At 62.0% G+C, this 17,525-nt stretch overlaps 5 protein-coding genes across 11 annotated transcripts; 3 read left to right on the top strand and 2 right to left on the bottom strand.

Moving 5' to 3' along the window:
- Nucleotides 1-732: 732 nt before the first annotated feature.
- AAMP (angio associated migratory cell protein) lies at nucleotides 733-4,237 on the bottom strand. The gene is made up of 11 exons (XM_085228523.1): nucleotides 4,096-4,237; nucleotides 3,718-3,870; nucleotides 3,446-3,565; nucleotides 3,144-3,283; nucleotides 2,876-3,020; nucleotides 2,707-2,790; nucleotides 2,328-2,443; nucleotides 2,024-2,127; nucleotides 1,672-1,762; nucleotides 1,199-1,353; nucleotides 733-1,006 (listed from the first exon to the last, which is right to left on the bottom strand). Exons 1-11 carry the CDS (start codon nucleotides 4,181-4,183, stop codon nucleotides 931-933), a joined length of 1,272 nt encoding a protein of 423 aa, XP_085084649.1. The 5' UTR covers nucleotides 4,184-4,237; the 3' UTR covers nucleotides 733-930.
- Nucleotides 4,145-5,336, top strand: LOC146543999 (uncharacterized). The gene is made up of 3 exons (XM_085228538.1): nucleotides 4,145-4,505; nucleotides 4,807-4,981; nucleotides 5,071-5,336. Exons 1-3 carry the CDS (start codon nucleotides 4,145-4,147, stop codon nucleotides 5,219-5,221), a joined length of 687 nt encoding a protein of 228 aa, XP_085084664.1. The 3' UTR covers nucleotides 5,222-5,336.
- On the bottom strand, nucleotides 5,313-10,959 carry TMBIM1 (transmembrane BAX inhibitor motif containing 1). Its single transcript, XM_085228531.1, has 12 exons — nucleotides 10,804-10,959; nucleotides 7,807-8,045; nucleotides 7,585-7,679; nucleotides 7,424-7,488; nucleotides 7,255-7,308; nucleotides 7,110-7,160; nucleotides 6,871-6,910; nucleotides 6,685-6,722; nucleotides 6,518-6,605; nucleotides 6,317-6,412; nucleotides 6,179-6,232; nucleotides 5,313-6,084 (listed from the first exon to the last, which is right to left on the bottom strand). Exons 1-12 carry the CDS (start codon nucleotides 10,947-10,949, stop codon nucleotides 5,941-5,943), a joined length of 1,110 nt encoding a protein of 369 aa, XP_085084657.1. The 5' UTR covers nucleotides 10,950-10,959; the 3' UTR covers nucleotides 5,313-5,940.
- A 96-nt stretch (nucleotides 10,960-11,055) lies between these two features.
- LOC104911679 (putative thioesterase PNKD) lies at nucleotides 11,056-14,443 on the top strand. The gene is made up of 9 exons (XM_085228532.1): nucleotides 11,056-11,463; nucleotides 12,186-12,301; nucleotides 12,395-12,507; nucleotides 12,657-12,715; nucleotides 12,906-12,998; nucleotides 13,144-13,307; nucleotides 13,429-13,515; nucleotides 13,593-13,708; nucleotides 13,787-14,443. Exons 1-9 carry the CDS (start codon nucleotides 11,303-11,305, stop codon nucleotides 13,958-13,960), a joined length of 1,083 nt encoding a protein of 360 aa, XP_085084658.1. The 5' UTR covers nucleotides 11,056-11,302; the 3' UTR covers nucleotides 13,961-14,443.
- Nucleotides 13,793-17,437, top strand: CATIP (ciliogenesis associated TTC17 interacting protein). Of its 7 annotated transcripts, none has more exons than XM_085228522.1 (9): nucleotides 14,564-14,669; nucleotides 14,897-15,004; nucleotides 15,096-15,296; nucleotides 15,404-15,459; nucleotides 15,679-15,765; nucleotides 15,857-16,027; nucleotides 16,102-16,226; nucleotides 16,306-16,468; nucleotides 17,304-17,437. In XM_085228522.1, the coding sequence occupies exons 1-9, from the start codon at nucleotides 14,576-14,578 to the stop codon at nucleotides 17,427-17,429; spliced, it is 1,131 nt and encodes a 376-aa protein (XP_085084648.1). In that variant the 5' UTR covers nucleotides 14,564-14,575; the 3' UTR covers nucleotides 17,430-17,437. The 7 variants fall into 7 exon arrangements, with proteins under 7 accessions (XP_085084647.1, XP_085084644.1, XP_085084643.1 ...); XM_085228519.1 differs by lacking the exon at nucleotides 17,304-17,437 and adding an exon at nucleotides 16,602-16,855; XM_085228521.1 differs by lacking the exons at nucleotides 14,564-14,669; nucleotides 16,102-16,226; nucleotides 17,304-17,437 and adding exons at nucleotides 13,793-13,924; nucleotides 16,602-17,276 and having other exon boundaries at nucleotides 15,857-16,070.
- Nucleotides 17,438-17,525: the final 88 nt, after the last annotated feature.

Below are 17,525 nucleotides of genomic sequence, written 5' to 3'. Positions count from 1 at the left end.
CAAGCGCATGGGGGTGTTGAAGTTGTTCAGGGTATGGGGACAATTACTGGGGCTTGGAGCTCATTACATTCTTCTCAGTCTGCGGCTGAAGTGTGAGTGCAGTGCCCAGGACTAGTGAAAATCCTCTTGTGTTAGTGAGCCGGGGGAGAAGGAGCAGCTCTCTTAGGAAGAGGAGACTGGAGGCAGCTTGGTTCCCTCACAGCAATGCCAGGCTGAGAAGCAGTATTGTGGTGTCCTGACACCCACTTACTACCTCTTGACTACCTCGTGTATGCAGTATCACTCGTCTCCTAATGGGCTGTGACAGCCCTCTTACCCTCAGCCAGCAATCCATATATTTCCTTCGTAGCCTTCTGCCTTGCTCAGGGAATCTCCATGTCTCCCCTGTCAAGAATGGCTACTGTGCAGGTCTCTGCCTCCAGTCAGCCCAGAATAAAACCATCCACCCATGCCCCTCAGCTCAGAGCTGGCTGCTGGGCTCTCACGGAGGCAACCAGGTCCAGCCGTGTTCCTGAAGAGCCTATGATAGCATTGGCACGAAAGGTTCCTTTCCAACAGCAAAGGAAGAAAAAAGTCTACCTATCTCTGGAACAGGGCTGGGACCAGGGAGCACTGGGGACAGCCTGGTTAGGAAGAACAGTCCCTATAGCTAATTCCTAAAATCCCAATGGGGACAGATCACATCTCTTAAGGTCACCTTCCCCCCAGCAAGCAGAGTGGATGGGATCCAGGTAAGTGAAATAATTTATATATAATTATAAGATATTCTCATACAAAACCCCGGACTCAGCCCCCAACTTGTGAGGGCAAAGTGGGGCAGGCTGAAAAATTACAAAGCACTCACTGGAGCAGGGTGGTGAAACCCATCTCCCCTGTCCCACTGTACACGAGCTGCCTGGCGGAGCCAGGCCACCACCCTCAGCACTGACCCTAGCGATCAGGGCGCTGCACGCAGAACACTTTGGCTTGGTGGTCGCCGGAGGTCGTCACCACAATGGAGGCATCCCTGGAAGGGGAAGAGAGGGGCTCAGCAGTGGGGCTGGGGGCTTTGGACAGCCGTAGCTGTGACCACCTCTCTATTCCCTGAGACCCTTCAATCTCAGCATCCACGCTTCCAGATGATGCACCCCAAGGCTCAGGGGTTCCCTCACCCCAGCAGCCTCAGGGAAGGACTGGGCTGGGAGGAGTCCCTACTCACTTGTTGACAGTGAAGTCGAGGATTTCAGCGGAGTGCCCTCGGTACTCGCTGATCATCTTCCCTGAGCGGGCATCCCAGAGCCGCACAGCCCCATCCAGGCTGCAGGTATACACCACAGCAGAGTTCTCCTCCCACAGCAACTGCACAATTCCTGACTGGAGTACAGGGGGGAAGCAGAGTGAGCACAAGGAATAAGTCAGGAAGTCGCAGCACATCATGAGCCTCCACTCTCAACCCCCAATGATTTCCACCATTCCCATAGCAAAGGGACAGCCCTCATGACCAAGATGTGGCACATCCTCTGTGTGGGACCAGAGCTACCACTGGGGAAGCCCACGAGCAGAGAGAAGCACAAATTGGGAACTAACCCCAGAAAGCCCCCCATGCTCTAAGAGAGGCAACGCTGGGCTTCCAGCGGTGCCAACTGGACCCAGAGATGCCCTCAGGCTTGGAAAATAGGTACAGGGCAGTACCTCATGTTGGCATTTATGCCTCAAGCTCTGTGTGGAGAGATCGTAGATAGCCAGTGTACCATCCAAGTAGCCCACAGCAGCCAGTGGCATCCTGCAGAGAGAGGAACAAGTTTTATGAGGACCTGGAGCAAGCAGGGAATTAAGTGTGTGAAGGATCGGGATTGAAGGAGCATTGAAATGAAGAGGGACAACCCAATGGTCAGAGCTGGAACCACAGAACACCCCATAAGGAAAATACCAAGACATCAGGAGCCAGCAAGCAGCACAAAGTTCCCAAGAGAGAAAACATACTGGTAAGAAAGGTCCCCCATAGCTGTGTCTGCAGAACACCCTGTCCCAGTGCCCCACTCACACATTACAAAAGCCCAGCGACTCCACTGAATTGGACTCTGCCTCCTCGCCCTCACTTGCAGTGGCCTTGGGAGCCACGCTCTCCATCTTGAACACGCACACCACCTGGGGGAGGAACGCCGTGAGCCCTCACGCCTCAGTCCTCTCAGTCGCAGAGAAATGGTGATAGTGGTGGCCAAGCACGCCTCCTGCTGGCCTCGGGTGGCCATCGCAGGCTGCTTTTGGCCGGCAAAGCCCAGCACCATCCTGCCCCGTACAGGTCATTCATATCCACTACTGCGCCCCACAGGTGGGCACGGACTCACCTTGCCTGTGGCAGAATTGACCAGCTTGGCATGACAGTCCACTGAGCCTGTCAGGATCAAACTGCCATCCTGGTTGCTGGCCACACATGTCAAGGGGTCCTGGTGGCCGTCCTGGCCTGTGGAGATGAATAGGAAGCATGAGCTACACTCATCTCTACCAAACTTCACGCACCTTGAAGCCCAGCACACCTCCCATGCAGTCTCTGCATTACACCCACCCCATTGTGGCAGCCCCATGGCAAGGGACAGCTGCCACAAGGACAGCCCACCCAGCACCAGACAGCCTCTGGTGTCTGTGTGTGTGCTTCCTCTTCACAAAGACAGAGCTCAGAGTTTACTGCATGGGGGACGCATCCCAGGTGAAAAACCCCTTTCCCACCTTTCAGGACGTGCAGTGAGGTTCCCTGCTTCAGATCCCAGATGCGCATGGTCCCATCCTCGTATCCCACTACAGCTCGTTTCCCTAGGTAAGACAGAACCAAGCAGATAGAGGCAGAGCTTCCCCACCCTTTGCCTCCTCCCTAGCACAGGAGCACCCTGTGCCTCACCATCAGGCAAGATCTTGCCACACGTGGCAGGGCACGGAGGGCCCTGGAAGGTTTTGCAGTCTCCACTGGGGATCTTCCACATCCAGGAATTGCCATCAGCTGTGCCCGCCAGAAGGACATGGGCCTGAGGGTGCCACTCCATCCACTGTGCAGAGAAGGGGACAGGCAGTGTTACAGGGTTGTATCCTCGCAGAAGGGAGGAGAACCAGAGCTGCGTCCCACTACCAACCCCCATGTCTCCGGCAGGAGCAGGACTTCAGCCACTCACCTCCAGGTCCCCCACCTCAAAGGACCACACTTCTTCCTTGTTGTCCACCCGCCACACTTTGATAAGACCAGACATGTCACCCGTGGCCACAAACACAGAGTCATGACTGAAGCTGGCACAGGTGACAGAGTCCTTGTGTCCTAGAGATGGTAAGGAGCAGAGACCATTCTGTTAATAAATGCCAGCTATGGAAAACAATCGAGAGCCTAGCTCCATAAGAGCATCAGTGGGGAAGGGGCAAATGCAGCCAGGAAGGGCTGCAGGACCCATTTGAGCAGGGACATCTGGCTCAAGTCTCTCACCTGTGCACTCGAACAGGAGCTCTCCATCACTCAGGCGCCACACAAAGGCTTTATCATCTTCCCCACCCGTCACCGCCAGTGTGTTGGTCTTTGGGTCGAGGCTCACACAGAATACTGAGGCTGCAGAGCCGGGAGATGCTCACACCTCAGTGAATGTTCCCCAGACGCAAACCCCCATGGCACAACGGCTATCAGAGACCCCTTGAACCCACTTGGTAGAACCAGGAGAGGGACATAGCACAGCTTCCCCTCAGGGAAACCCCATGGCTCACCCGAGTGCAGCGAGAACGTGACCTCACTGTCATCCTGTGCCTCCATGCCGTCCTCCAACCCCTCATCGTCCTCCGTCTCCCAGGCCTCACCATCGGGCTCCTCTGCTCCCTCATCCTCGAAGTCCACGTCCTCCACCTCTGCGGCCAGGTCATCTGCAGGGAGCGAAGGTCAACCCCCGCCCACCTCAGCCCCCGCGGGCCCAGGGGCGGCCCAGTGCGAAGGGGTCCCGGCCCCGCGGGCGGAGGAGACCCCAGCGGGGAGGGCTGAAGGTCCCTGGGAAGCCCTGGGGTGGGGACGCGACGCAAGGCCTGCCCGCGGGAACCGGGCCTTGGGGCGGGGCGGCCCGGTGCCCCGGGAGGAGGCGGGACCCGTCTCACCCGGCCCGGGCGGGCCCAGCTCCACCACCTCGATGATCTCCTCGTCGCCATGGAAGTCCAACGCGCCAGGCCCTTCCGCAGGCTCCATACCGGCCTGCTCGCGCGCCCCACCCCGCCGCCACAGCAACTACTTCCGTCGTTCAGCCCCGCCTCGGCCAATCCCCGCCCACCGCTCTCCACTTCTAGCCAAACCGAGCCCGAGTCTTCAACTACGCCCCCGCCCCTTCCTCCAGCACGACAAGAGGTTTCCGCCCCGCGCGGCGCACTCTGGGAAATGCAGTTTTTTATTCCTTCCTTGCAGCCCCTTTCGCCGACAGCTCTAACACGGCGGACCACACCTCCCGACATGCAGCGGGGCCGCGGGAGTCCGGCACGGTCCAGCATGGCGGCGGCGCTCGGCGGACTGCGGGGTAAAGACGGGCAGCGGGCGGGCAGCGGGCCGGGTGTACCACGCCGCGACTCTCTGCGGCTTACAGTGCCCAGGGCGGCCCCCGGCGCCGCAGGGTCTCAGCCATACCCGGCGCAAGAAAGTGGCAGCAGAAGCCACGCCCTTCCTTGGCTATAAGCCACGCCCCTGCTGGCTGTCCCCGCCCATCTTTTAGCCACGCCCCCCCGGGCCGGGGCAGGGGTGCGGGTCGGGCAGGGGTCGAGGAGCAGGGGCGACGAGTTTCCTCCCCACGCCACACCTCCCTGAGCCCTCTCTCCTTACAGGGCTCCTGGCAGCGGCCGGGCGGGGGGCTCAGGGGCGACAGAGCTGCCACCGGCCTGCGGGGCCACCCGTGCCACCGAGGCAACCAGAGCCGGCGGGGCAGCTCCCCGAGGGGGTGGAGTACATCCCCACGCGGAAGAAGGGCAAGAACCCCATGAAGCCGGTGGGGGTGGCCTGGTGAGTGGGGAGGCACGTGGTTGGGGGTGGGAGGCTCAGCACCGGGGGGGCACGTGGTGACGTGGCTCTGTCCCCTACCTGTCCCCCAGGGCCATTGGGCTGCCCTGCGGAATCATCCTCTTCCTCCTGGTGAAGAGAGAGGTGGACAAGAACCGCCTGGAGCAGCTCCACATCCGCCGCAAGATGCTGGGAGCCAACGTGGGCGACTACGAGACGGAGCGGTACCGCCGGGCTGCATAGCTGGGACCCAGCCAGCACCGCAGGGACCGACCCAGGGACACCTCCACCCACCCCCAGCACAGGGCCCTGCCTGAATCACACCGGGGCCATCTGGAAAATTAAAGTGTTTTATTGAGCATGTGTAACAATTGAGCGTGGCCCAAGGCCAGGCCTGCAGTGAGACCAATAGGGCCTGCGGCCTACCAGCCCCAGCTGTGCCCAGGGCAAGGCCAACGCTGCATTTAAGGCACTGAATGGAGCCCGGGCCCCAGGCAGAGCCCAGCACTGTCCCATTGGCTGCTGGCAATCCCCCTGGGCCAGAGAGCCCCAGGGCCCAAGTGTAGAACACAGGGAACCCTTCCCCTCCAGCAGGCCACAATCGGGGCTGCTGAAGCACTGAGGACACCAGGCAGAACTGTACATGGGTACCAGCTTCAAAGCCTATTTACAAGTGAGTGGAGCACCCCCCATGCTGGGAGCACCTCTGCCCATCCCACCCATGAGGACAGCCCCAGCATCACCCCTGGTCCCGCCCCTTGGAGTTCTGGGACAGTGGGTGGCCTCATGGGGACAATGGGATGGCAGAGGGGCTGCAGCCCTGGCAGCCAGCAGTATCCCAAATGGGGATACCAGGAGTCACCAGGCTGGTGATTGGGGGGCTGGGAGAGGAGTAGCTTGGCCAATGGGAGAAAAGAGAAAGAAGCATTTTGAGGAGGGAATAAGGGGTCCCATTCAGGGGCTCAATCTCGGCCCACAATCTGCAGGAGGAAAGTGAAGATGTAGACGATGTCAGTGTAGATGGTGAGGGCTCCATAGATGTACTCCTCGGGGCTCAGCATGTTCTTCCTGTTGCCCAGCACCAGCTGCGTGTCATAGGCCAGGAACTGGGGGCAGAGATATGGGGGGGGTCAGGTGGAGGAGCCCTGCACCCCCCAGGGGCCACCCAGCATGGGGCAAGGAAGGGGAGCACCAACTCACCAGGGTGAAAGCGATAGCCCCAATGGCTGCATACAGCATGTGGAGCCAGGGGACCTGCATGGGGAGGGAACATGGGGACATGAGCCATCCCACCCTCTGTCTCCAGAGGAAAGCAGCCCCCTGCAACCTCCTACTCACGTATTTGAAGGAGAGAACGATGACTGTGACAAGCCCTGTCACCATGACCACGATGCCCAGCACACAGAAGAGCCCCGGACATGACGTAAAGTCAACCTGGGGGGGAGGGGGGGAGGAGGAAGTGTCACAGGAGGGCACTCTCAGGAGGGCACTCTCATGTCCCCGTCCCCATCCCCACCCCAGGGCACACCCCCTCCTCACCTTGGTCTGGAAGCAGAAGATGGTGACAATGATGGCCACAATGGCAGTGATGAGCATGGCGATGAGGACAGCATTAGTCTGGTACATGCTGAGGGCAGAATAGACAGCAATGTCACAGGCATGGCAAGGGACAGGGACTCCGACCCTCCCAGAGGCCTGCTGGGTACCTGGCAATGGTCCCCGTCATGAAGCCCATGGCCAAGGTCTGCAGGACAAAAGGGCTGAGTCAGTGATGGCAAAGCAGGGACAGATTGATTGCCAGCCCCACAAGCCTCTTCAGCAGGGACCGTCCCTTCTGTGGGACACGTCTCTGCTGTCACCCTCCAGCCCCAAACCCATGACCTCCTACTCACAAAGATGCTCAGCAGAATGATGTTCCATGGGAAGCGTCTCCTGGGGATGAGAGAGCAGTGAGATGGTATTAGTGCTCATGTCCTCGTGTCGCCAAGCCCCTATCTCACCTTCCACAGGGACTACCCCAGGTGGGGTCCCTGGGTTTGGATGGCACCATACCGGTGCAGACTGTCCCCATCTCTCAAAGCCCAGGGGACCCCCAGACAGCCGTGTCCCCCCCATTGTCCCCAGCACTCACCGAGGGCCCTGGCAGCAGACCAGCACCAGGTAGGTCACCAGGAAGACAGCGCTGCGGAGAGACAGAAAGCTCAGCCCAAGGCCCCGGTTGCAACTCCGGTGGGGAGTGACATTCACCCAGAGGGTGACAGGGACTCCATACTCACTATGAGGAGTAGTAGATGGCAGTGTTCCTCTGGACAAAGGAGCGGACAGGTGAGCTGTGGGGTGGCAGGGATAGGCATGAGGTCGGCACGCGCTCCCCCAGTGTTCCCCCACGCCCAGCACAAAAATGCTCCCCCCAAACCCTGGGGTGAGCCCCCCCCCCTCACTCACACAAAGGTGAACATCGCGATGATCCCCACCGTCACCAGCAGCTGCACTGAGATGATGGCATAGACCTGTGGGAAGTGGCAGCAGGCAGTCAGCACTCAGCCTGCTGCCACCGACCTGTGCCCCCCTCCTGCCTCCCCCCACAAAGGATGCCCCAGACTCACCTTGCGGATAAAGGTGTGCCGTACTTTCCTGTCATCCCAGTCGGCCGACTGGATGGGGGAGCTGCCTCCCATACCCTCACCTCCATAGGTATCACCTGCCAGAGAAAGTCACCACAGCTCATCCCGTGTGACAGCACACCAGAGGATGCCCTCCCCAGAACAGGGAGTCCGCGAGCCCCCAGCACCCATGCTCCCACCCCAAAACAAAGTTCCTCAGCTTACCAAAACGCACGGGCATGGTGGGCATGGCCATCCCTGGCTGCGGGTACCCCCCTGGTGTCCCATACCCCCCTGGCGCCGCATACCCTGCAGGTGCCGGGTACCCCCCTGGCTGTGGGTACCCTCCAGCATAGTGGGAGGGCTGGGGGTAGGCACTGGGGGGGTACAGGGGGTTCTTGTCGTCGTATGGGGGGGGTGCGCTGGGCTGCGCCATGCCAGCTGCGAGCTGTCCTGCTGGGCACCTGGAGGGGAGAACAGAGGATGTCACCCTGCCCGTATCCCCTGATGATGAGGAACACAGGGGACAGTCATCATGATGTGCCCTGCATCGAGTGCAGGACAAACACCGCTCTTTAATAGTGACCTCTGCTTAATGAGGGCTGGGAAGCACGGTGACCAGGTCACGTAAAGCCCAGGGCCACCTACATTCCCATGTTCTGAGTCCCTTGTGTGACGTCAGGCAGTGGCTGCGGGCAGGGCACAGCCACGCGGTGACTCAAGGCACGCTGGGGACCTGACCTTTGCAGCTGGCCCTGCCGTCACTGGGGTCAGCAACCCTGGTGTCCCCCCAGTCACCATTCAATGGGCAGAAATTCTATTTTGCTCCCCACAAACACTGCCAAGGCTCAGAGCTGGGCACGGGGCTGTGGATCAGCACTTGCCACCGCAGTGCTGGGACCAGGGACGGTGCCAACCCCCATCGGACACAACTGCAGAGGTGGGGGCACCGGGACCCCACACTGAGCTCCCCTTGCAGATCCCCCAGCAGCCGCCAGCAGCCGTGCTGGGATCAGGGCCAGCGCTGGGCTGACTCCCCCAGAGCAGGAGGCGGAGGAGGAGGAGAAAGGCAGGAACACCAAGGCCAGGAAAACAATGGCGCTGCCAGGAGCTGTTGCCAGGCCCCTGCCCCACACCCTTGGCGCTGGCAGGGGACCCCCCGCCCTCATCCCATGCCCCCCCCACGGCACCAGCAGTGACGTGAGCAGGACTTGGCCCTAAGGGAATTGGGTGGGACTGGGAGCTTCCTGCAGCATTGTGCGAGTGCTGTGCTGGGTGGGGTGGGATGAGGGGGCACACAGGAGGAATGCTCAATGTCCGTTCGTCCATCCATCCCAAAGGGGGCGTTTGCCTGCCCCACAGTCATGCCGTCATGTTTCCCATCATGGTGACAGTGGTGCCAAAAATAACCCATCCACGTGGTCTCCAAAGTTTCGCTTTCAACACTCCTCAGTTTCTCCTAAACCACTCAGTGCCTGCTGGCACCCCTTGCTCACCCACCCCGCAACCCGTAGCCCCCACCCAGGCTTCAGTGTGGCCATGAGGCCGAGCCCAAGTGAATGCCTCCGATCGGAGCAATGCCCAGGCACAGCCTCAGCAGAGACAAGGAACCAGCCTGACGGGTCCCAGCCGCACCCAGCAGCGCTCAACCCCACCATCCCCCCCCAGAACCCCGCACCATGGGATGTACGCACCTCACGGGGTCACTTCCCCGTGGCACTTATGGCAGAATCCACCTCTGGGCACAGAACCCCAGCGCATGACCCATTTCCTCTTTCAGAACAGGGCACCGAAACCTGTGGTCACCAGCCAGGCCACAGTGCCACCTCAGCTAGCTCAGTGACCCTGTGGCCACCCGGTGCCCACAGCTCTGCCTGGTACAGTGACTCAGCACTGATAAGCGGCAGGCAGCCTGGGGGGGGGGACCTCAACACAATGGAGATGAGGGGTGCTCCACACAGCACCTAGCAGGGCAGGGTACCAGCACTCCCCACTTTCTCTGGGGCTTCCCCAGAGTGGAGCAGCCCTGAAAGGGCTCTGCCTTCCTAGAAGAGCTTGGAAAACTGCAGCAGTTTGGCACAGCCTGGTACAGCACAGTACAGCATGGCACAGCTTGGTACAGCACAGCACAGCACAGCATGGATGCCCCTATGTCTCCAAGTGTCTTGCTGCCCAGCTCAGCTCACCCATGGCATGAGTTTGCAGGGTCTTAACCCTGCAGCCCTCTCCGCTACATCCCAGGGGTGCCAAGTGTGTATGCCAGCTGTCACCTCCTGTCCCCAAGCCGCTGCAACCCAGGTGTCCCTATGCAGAGAGCCGGCTCCATGCCCTACAGTGCCCACCCCATACCACCCCATATCCTTGCCCAGCACCGGGCATTTCGTGGGACACCCCTCCCAGTAGCAGGGTGTCACAGCACAGTCCCTCAGGGAACCCCCTCCCACCGCTGTCCCTGTGCCAAGCAGACTGGGACTTTGCCCCCGTTCAGCTGAAGCCACAGGTTGCCTCGCAACGCACTGGCAGCCCCTTCCCACCCAGCAATGGGGACACCATGGCTGGGGTGGGACACGGGCACAGAGCCCCTGAACAGTGCACTGGGGACAAGGATGGGGGAACACAGGGATGCTCCCTCCAGCCCAACCCCCCACCCCATCCAAGCAGATTCCCAGCCGTTCCAAGCTCAGGAACGGCTAGGAAGCTCAGAGGAAGGCGGTGGATGAGGGCCACACGTCGCAGCAATCAATCCCATGAACCACGGCGTATCCCGGCGGCTCGGGGACAGGACCTCCAGCCCCTAGACGGGTCCCCTCCAGTCACTGGGACACCCAACCCCTCCTAGGGCATCGGGAAAGGCAGAGGGGGCATGGAGGGAGTGCTGGAGGTTTCGAAGGGCGAGGGGGCAGGCGGGGTGACGTCGGGGATTTGGAAGGCAAAGAGGGAGAGAAGGAAATAGGCAGAGAAGGAGGGGAGGGTCTGGGAAGGATCCTGGGGGATGGTAAGGTGGGTTAAGAGAGTGGGGTTGGGCTGGGGGGCATCGGCGGGGTGGGCAGACAGATAGGGGACCGGAAGTGGTTTGGGAGAGCTGGAAGACCCCGCCCGAGCTGGGGGACACCCGAGGGGGACCCGAGGGATTCCGTCTCTGCCCCCCCCCGCTTCCCACGGCCCCACTCGTGCCACAACCTCGCGCAGGGACAGAACTGGGGGCTGTCGGGCCTCCCCTACCTGCTGCGCGCTGCTCCGCGGGGCTGGAACTCGGCCGGGACGGGCCGGGACGGGGCGGTCGGGGCGGGTCCGGAGGGACGGACAGCAGCTGCCCCGCCTCGGGCCGCCCTTCGGCGCCGCGCCCTCGTGCGGCGGCTCCGCCACATAGCAGTCGGTGCGGGTCCAGCGCGGTGGGGTGGCTGTGCCGGACCGAGCGTCCCGCCGCCCCCTCGGGGCAGCGGCTGCAGCGCGGGGACGCCCCACCGTGCCCCGGTCCGGCCGGGCTCCGCGGGGCCGCGCAGGGAGAAAGGCGCGCGCCGGCCCCCACGGGGGACCCCCACCGCGGCGCTGACGTCATTCTCAGGGGTCCCCCTTCCCCGCGAGTGACGTCTCACAGGGGGAACCCTCCGGCAGGTGGCGCGCGAGGTGGCGGGAACAGCGAGGGGGCGCGGCCCGCTGTCACGCCGCTCCCCTATTGGCTTCCGAGGGGGGCGGGGCCCCGCGCGGGTGGGCGAGGGGCATGGCGGGGCCGCACTGTCGGGCGGCGGTGGCGGCCGGGGCCGCTGCGTGCGGGCTGGTCGTCGCCGCCTGGCTCGGCCGCTGCCCGGCCGTGCGCCGCATCGCCCGCCGCACCTCCGCCGCGCTCATGGCACTCGCCGGGCCGCTGCTCTTCCGCCTGGGGTGAGTGCCGGCGGGCCGTAGGGGTGGCCTCGCACAGAGGGAGGGCTCTCCCTGCCGTCCGAGTGGGGATCCGCGGGGCTCCCCCAGCGGGAGGCTGCGGGTGGGGAGCGCCGGAATCGCTGCCGTCGGGGGGAGCGGAAAGGTTGAAGGCGCGGGGCCGCCCCCGCTGCTCCCCTTTGTTCTGCCCTCGCTCCACCGAACGGTGCCGGCCCGCGGGTGTCGGTCTCCACCCACCACCTCCGTTTTTCCAGGCGCGTCCCCCACCGTGCCCTTACGCGGATAAGCAGGTGCACGGTGTAGCTCCCTGGGTGATGCCCTGCGGATGAGGATGGGGCAGAGATGGAGGTTCGAGCATCTCACATCTTTCGTGGCATCTGTCCCCAGCCCTGAAATCCTCCTGTATAGATAGAAGGGGCTCAAGCTACCCCAGCGCCTGTTGGTCTTACGTGGCATGTGAATGGGAGTGCTTCTCGCTTCCCTTTTCCGCAGCCCCTTCTGTTTTGTCCTCCTCGTTACCCAACAGTGCTGTGTGTTCCCCCTGATTCCAGAACCCAGTGTCCATCGCAGTTCTCAGCATGGGATTGACCTCAGATCGAGGCCGTGCTCCGTGCTCACGGCTGGGGATAGGTGGTGGGACCGGGACTTTTCCAGAGGGCATACGGGGCTGTGAGGAAAAGATGTGTTTTAAATCCCCCCGTGGGGGCTCCCTGTGCCCCCCACAGGTACAGCCTGTACGCCCGCACACGTCTCGGCTTCCTCTTCTACAAGCGACAGGTGAAGAAGGCCCGCGAGCGCTTCCCCCACGGCCACTCGGTGTCCCAACCCATGGGCTTCCATGGTGAGTTCTGAGCTTCATCCCCATTTTGGGCAGGAGGCTTTAGCCTTGCTCCCATTGTACCCTGATCTCTGTCTGTCCATCTGTCCTTTTCAGGGGTGAAAATCGTGCCTATCCCCGTGCTCTCCAATAACTACAGCTACCTGGTCATCGACACAGACTCTGGCCGTGCAGCCGTGGTCGACCCCTCTGACCCGCTGGCTGTGCAGGTGGGATTCCCCCTTCCCCTCCCAGTGCTGTACTGTGGTGTCCTGGGAGTGGGGAGCATCCCCTAATCTGTAACCCACAGTACACAGGGCAGGGTGACAGGGAGCAGTGTTCCTCCCATACACGTGTACCCAAATTTCTGTCCTGCCAGGCTGCCATTGAAGAGGAGGGGGTGGTGCTGGAGGCTATACTCTGTACGCACAAACACTGGTAAGGAGGTATTGAGGGGTTGGAGAGTGATTAAGGATGCTGGGGATGCTTGTTGGGATCCCAGAGCAAAGCCTGCTACTGTGGGGGTGGGGCAGCTGGGGTTGGCAGCCTGTGAGCCCCCTAAGGTTGCTGAGATGGTGTGCCCCATACCTAACCCGTCCTGGGGATGCACTGACCTGCTCACCTGCAGGGACCACAGCGGAGGGAACGCGGCGCTGCTCCAGCAGCACAGCTCCTGCAAGGTGTATGGCAGTGCCGTCGATGCCATCCCCGAGCTCACCCAGTAAGTGCTGCAGTCATCCTCCCATCTATCTGGGTCACCCTCCCCCCACGCCAGCACCCTGGCATGCTATGAACCCTGTGGGGGCTGTTTTGGGAGTGCTGGGTATTTTGGGATGTGACCGTGCCCCCTCTCCCTGCCGGCACAGCCCCGTTGGGGACAGGGAGAAGCTGAGCGTGGGCTGCCTGACTTTTGAGGCACTGGCCACACCAGGCCACACTGTGGGACACATGGCCTTTGTGCTGGATGCAGGGCCCTTCGGGGGCCCCCCCTGCCTGTTCTCCGGGGACCTGCTCTTCCTGGCCGGCTGCGGTGAGTGCAGCGGTCCCACGCTGTCTAAATGTTGGGCATTGGAGTCCTGAAGGACTGCGGGAGGGGACACCCCAATTGAACCTCCCTCCCCCAGTGATGGTGGCTGTGTGTTTGGCTGCAGGAAGACTGTTTGAGGGCTCCCCTGAAACCATGCTGGCCTCCCTGGATGCAGCCGTGGGCTTGGGAGAGGACACGCTGCTGTGGCCAGGTGAGCATCCCCTACCCTAAAACCCCCAGATTGCCCCTTACCATCACTATGGGGTGATGCTGAGGTGCTGCCCCCAGGCCACGAGTATGCACTGGAGTGCCTGAGCTTTGCCCGCCTGCTGGAGCTGGACAACCCCGCGCTGGAGCAGAAGCTGCTCTGGGCCACTCAGCAGCGGCAGGAGAAGAGGAGCACGGTGAGAATCCTCCTCCCACGGCCCTATTTGTGACTGTGGGGAGGATGATGTGGCTGAGCGCCGTCCTCCACCCCGCAGTGCCCCTCGACGCTGGGCGAGGAGCGGACCTACAACCCCTTCCTGCGCACGCACCGCCGGGAGCTGCACGAGGCGCTGGGGCTGCAGCGGGGCAGCGGGGAGCACCACGATGCCTTCCGGGCCCGCGTCCTGCGGGAGGTGCGCAGGAGGAAGGATCTCTACAAGGCCACCTAGTGACCATTCCCACCTCGTGATCACACCTCTGGATGTGGGGGGCTTCTGGACTGTGTGATTTCTGCTGTGAATTGCCCTCCTCCTTAGTCCTGCTGAGAGATACAGGGAAAGGATGGACCCCCCCCATACACACACCCCATGTATGCACCTCATAGGTGGTCCCTCCCATACGATCCCTTCTCTGGGGGTCTGCGGCCCCCCTGCCCCACTTCTGGGGCTGTAGGAACAGCATTAAGGGCTCTCCTTATTTCCCTCCCCCTGTTTTATGGGAGATCCCAATTCACCCCCAGCGCTCAGGGAATCCCCCGTCCCCCTCATTACTGTGTCTCCCTTTGGGGGTGGAGGGGCAGGGAGGAAGCCTGGGTTCCCAGCATTGCCCTGGGGCTCCCCCGTGTCCTTATCCACCTCCCGTACACTGGGATGGGGGGCACAGTGCTGGGCTGGAAACCCCTGTACACCCCCCAAATAAAAGTCTGAATCGGATTTGTTCCCACTCAACCACTTTTTTCTGTATCTGGGGGAGTACCCCTTTGCCCCCACCTCCCAAAAAAACTATTCATTGCTGTGAGGTTGCGAGGTTGCGGCCCCTTTAAGAGGTGGGGATGGGCCGTTCCTATGCCAACGGCTGCCAGCGTTGTAAGGGGAGAGGGGGAAGCTCGGGTCGGCGGGTACAGTCTGAGGCTGGCGGGAGGAGGAGGGCAGCCAGAGGGTTGGTGGGAAGGGAGAGTTTGGGGGGAGAAGACCCCGGACTTATATGGGGCAAGGGGGAGAATAAGGATTTGGGGAGAGGGCTGCTGCACTTTGAGGGGGGTCTGGGGGAACCGCAGCACTTTGAGGGGGGAGGGAGGAAAAGGGGTGGAGGCTGTGCTCTCCCATAGGGTTCTGGGGGGGCGCTGGGGGTGCTGCTCCCCAGCGCTGCCTCTTGCTCCTCTCCAGGGTGGAGACTGGTTGGGGAAGACTCTCAAGAGGACCCCCATCACTGCTGTCTCCCATCAGAAGACTCCATCCCCATGCAGGCGGCTGCTAAGTTCCTGAACTGCATCGGTGGGTGCCAACCCCCCCCCCCCTCCATGGGATGCGGTGACCTGAAGGGGAGCAGCACCTGGGGGGCCGCTCAGTGACCATCCCTGCGCAGGGCCGGAGGAGCTGGAGCGCTGCCTGTTCGCTGAGACACTGGCACTGGTGGCAGCAGGGGGACAGCCGCAGGGACACCTCTGGGTGACAGCCCGACACGCACCCTATGAGCAGGAGGGCCAGCGGGTGAGGAGCTGCCTCCTGCTCCAGGCTGGCTCCCAGGGGCTGCTGGATGGCGTGCCACATTCCTGCAGGCTCACAGGTGAGCTGGGAGCACTGGAGTGGGATGTCACCATCCCACAGGCTGGGATGGCATCTTGGGGGCAGTGGTGTCCCTGTCCCGGGGTGCACAGGGCTCTGCTCCCACAGGGTATGTGTCTATGCAGCTGGAGACGCTGGAGCAGGAGCAGCATGAGCGCTTGGAGGTAAGCAGGCAGCCGTGGTGGTGGCATGTCCTTTAGTCCCTCTGTCCTGAAGTGGTGCCCCTGCCTGTGCACCTGAGCCATCCCTCCAGCTGGTATCCTACCCTGGGAGGCAGTGGGGATGGGGAGATTCCCACAGTGCACCTATTTATGGCACCCCGGAGCCCCTCTCCCCCTGAACAAACTGAGAGGGCTATTGGGGTGGCTCTGCTCCTCCCCCAGTTTGGAGCACACCCCGTGGAGAGGAAGATCCACATGGTACAGCACCCACGTGGAATGACCGTCACCATCACTACCCAGGAGGGAGAGGTGATATCCCCCACCTCCTCCCACTCTTCCCTCCTACCTGGAGGGCAACTGGGATGCATTCTCCAGGGTGTCCCATGGGGTGTCCCCGCAGGTAGACCCACAGCAGCAGGTGTTCTCCTACAGCTGGGCCTCGCTGGAGGGGCTGCTGGGGGAGGCTGCCAGTCTGCTGCTGCTGCGGGTGCTGGCGTGTCGCCGTGCCGTGCCCCCCAGCATCACCTTCCCAGCCATCGACAAGGAGGGCCACCTCTGCACCACCACCTACGTGAGACCCTGGGGGGCATGGGTGAGGGACACGGGGATAACAGGTGGGCACAGAGTGATTTTGTGTCTCTACAGCGCTCCCTGGGCATGCGTCAGCAGCCGGTGGGCTCGGCACAGGGGGAGGTGTTGGTGGTGGAAAGAGTCCTGCATGCTGCCCAGGGCATTCCGATGGTGTGGCACTACAGCCTCCTCCCCAGCGGGTACGGCGCCGGCCTGGGGAGGGCGGATTTGGGTGTTGGTACCAGGATGGAGGAGCTCAGCGTTAATGCCCTTCTGCAGGCATTTGGCTCGGCGGGTGCAGGTGGGGTGCCCGGTGGTTGCTGTGCTGCAGGATGTACCTGCGGTCAGCGGCATGGGTGCAGAGCCCCAGCCTCTCTTGCCAAAGCAGCTGCTGGACTGGGAGGAGGATGCCCAGCTGTACTCCTGGTTCTTGGACAGGAAGGTGAGCGGGGGGCATGGTGATGAGAGTCATGAGATTATGCTGCTCTCCAGCAGGATTCCCCCTGGGAAGGCAGGGAAAGACCCAGGTTCCCCCCCAGCTTGGCATGGGGACAACCCTGTCCTCAACCCCACAGGAGGAGCTGCGAGCGTCCCACAGCACCTACATTCAGCAGCATCCCGAGCTCTTTGCGCTGCTGGCTGACTTCCTGCAGGCCCTGCTGCTCCGCCAGCCCCCTGACCCCATCCTCTTTGCTGCTGAATTCTTTGCCCCCTTTGCTCGCCACCAGCCCCCTGGGCCCAGCTTCGCCTCCTCCGTATCCCCCAGCCCCTTCTGCAGCATCTCCTGTCCCAGCCCCCTGGCTCAGGGGGATTAAAGGTTTCAACAGTGCTCCTGCAATTCTCTCGTGTGTTTTGGGGAAACTGAGGCATGGGAAGGGCTGGGAGGCTGAGCTTTCTATGAGCCCCTCATCCCCTCATGGCTGTTTAGGTCTTACTTCTCCCCCTCCCCCCCCCCAAAAAAAGCCTTTCCTCGTGATATGGGGTGCCTAGGGCTTGCCATGGGGCAGAGCCCTGTGCCCTGCCACCACTCCATGTATCCTCAGGGGTGTCACCCAGGTCCATTCACAGCCACAGGGACTTTGTGAGGTGCAGCCTGATTCACACCAACACTAAGCTCCCCAGTCTTCCGGATGAGGGCATCTCCCACCCCAACACCCCGCACTCTCCAGACCCCCCTCTCCAAGCCCGGGGTGCATTTTGCCCTGCTCACGTGCTTGTGCAATGCGTGCTGCTTCCTCCTCACTCCCACCCCTTTGGCCTTTTCCCCACTTCAACAGGGTCAGCAGCTCCTCCACTGTGGGAAACTGCCTGTGTTCCCCACTCCAAGCAGCAGGACCCTGACACGTGCTGTGGGGGTGACACATGGGCACAATGCCCACCCTTGGATACGTGTTTGCAGATGAAAGGGAGATTGCTGTGCCCCATGCTCAGGGTGGGGAACTGAGACCCAGCCCCCCAGGAGGCCTTTTCCCAGCCTAGGTCTGTGGCAAGCAGGGAAG

This window comes from Meleagris gallopavo, chromosome 7, assembly GCF_905368555.1.
Source record: "Meleagris gallopavo chromosome 7, MGAL_WU_HG_1.1, whole genome shotgun sequence".
NCBI lineage: Eukaryota > Metazoa > Chordata > Aves > Galliformes > Phasianidae > Meleagris > Meleagris gallopavo.
The sequence above is the reverse complement of the archived record's forward strand: the minus strand, read 5'-3'. Positions and strand labels throughout refer to the sequence as shown.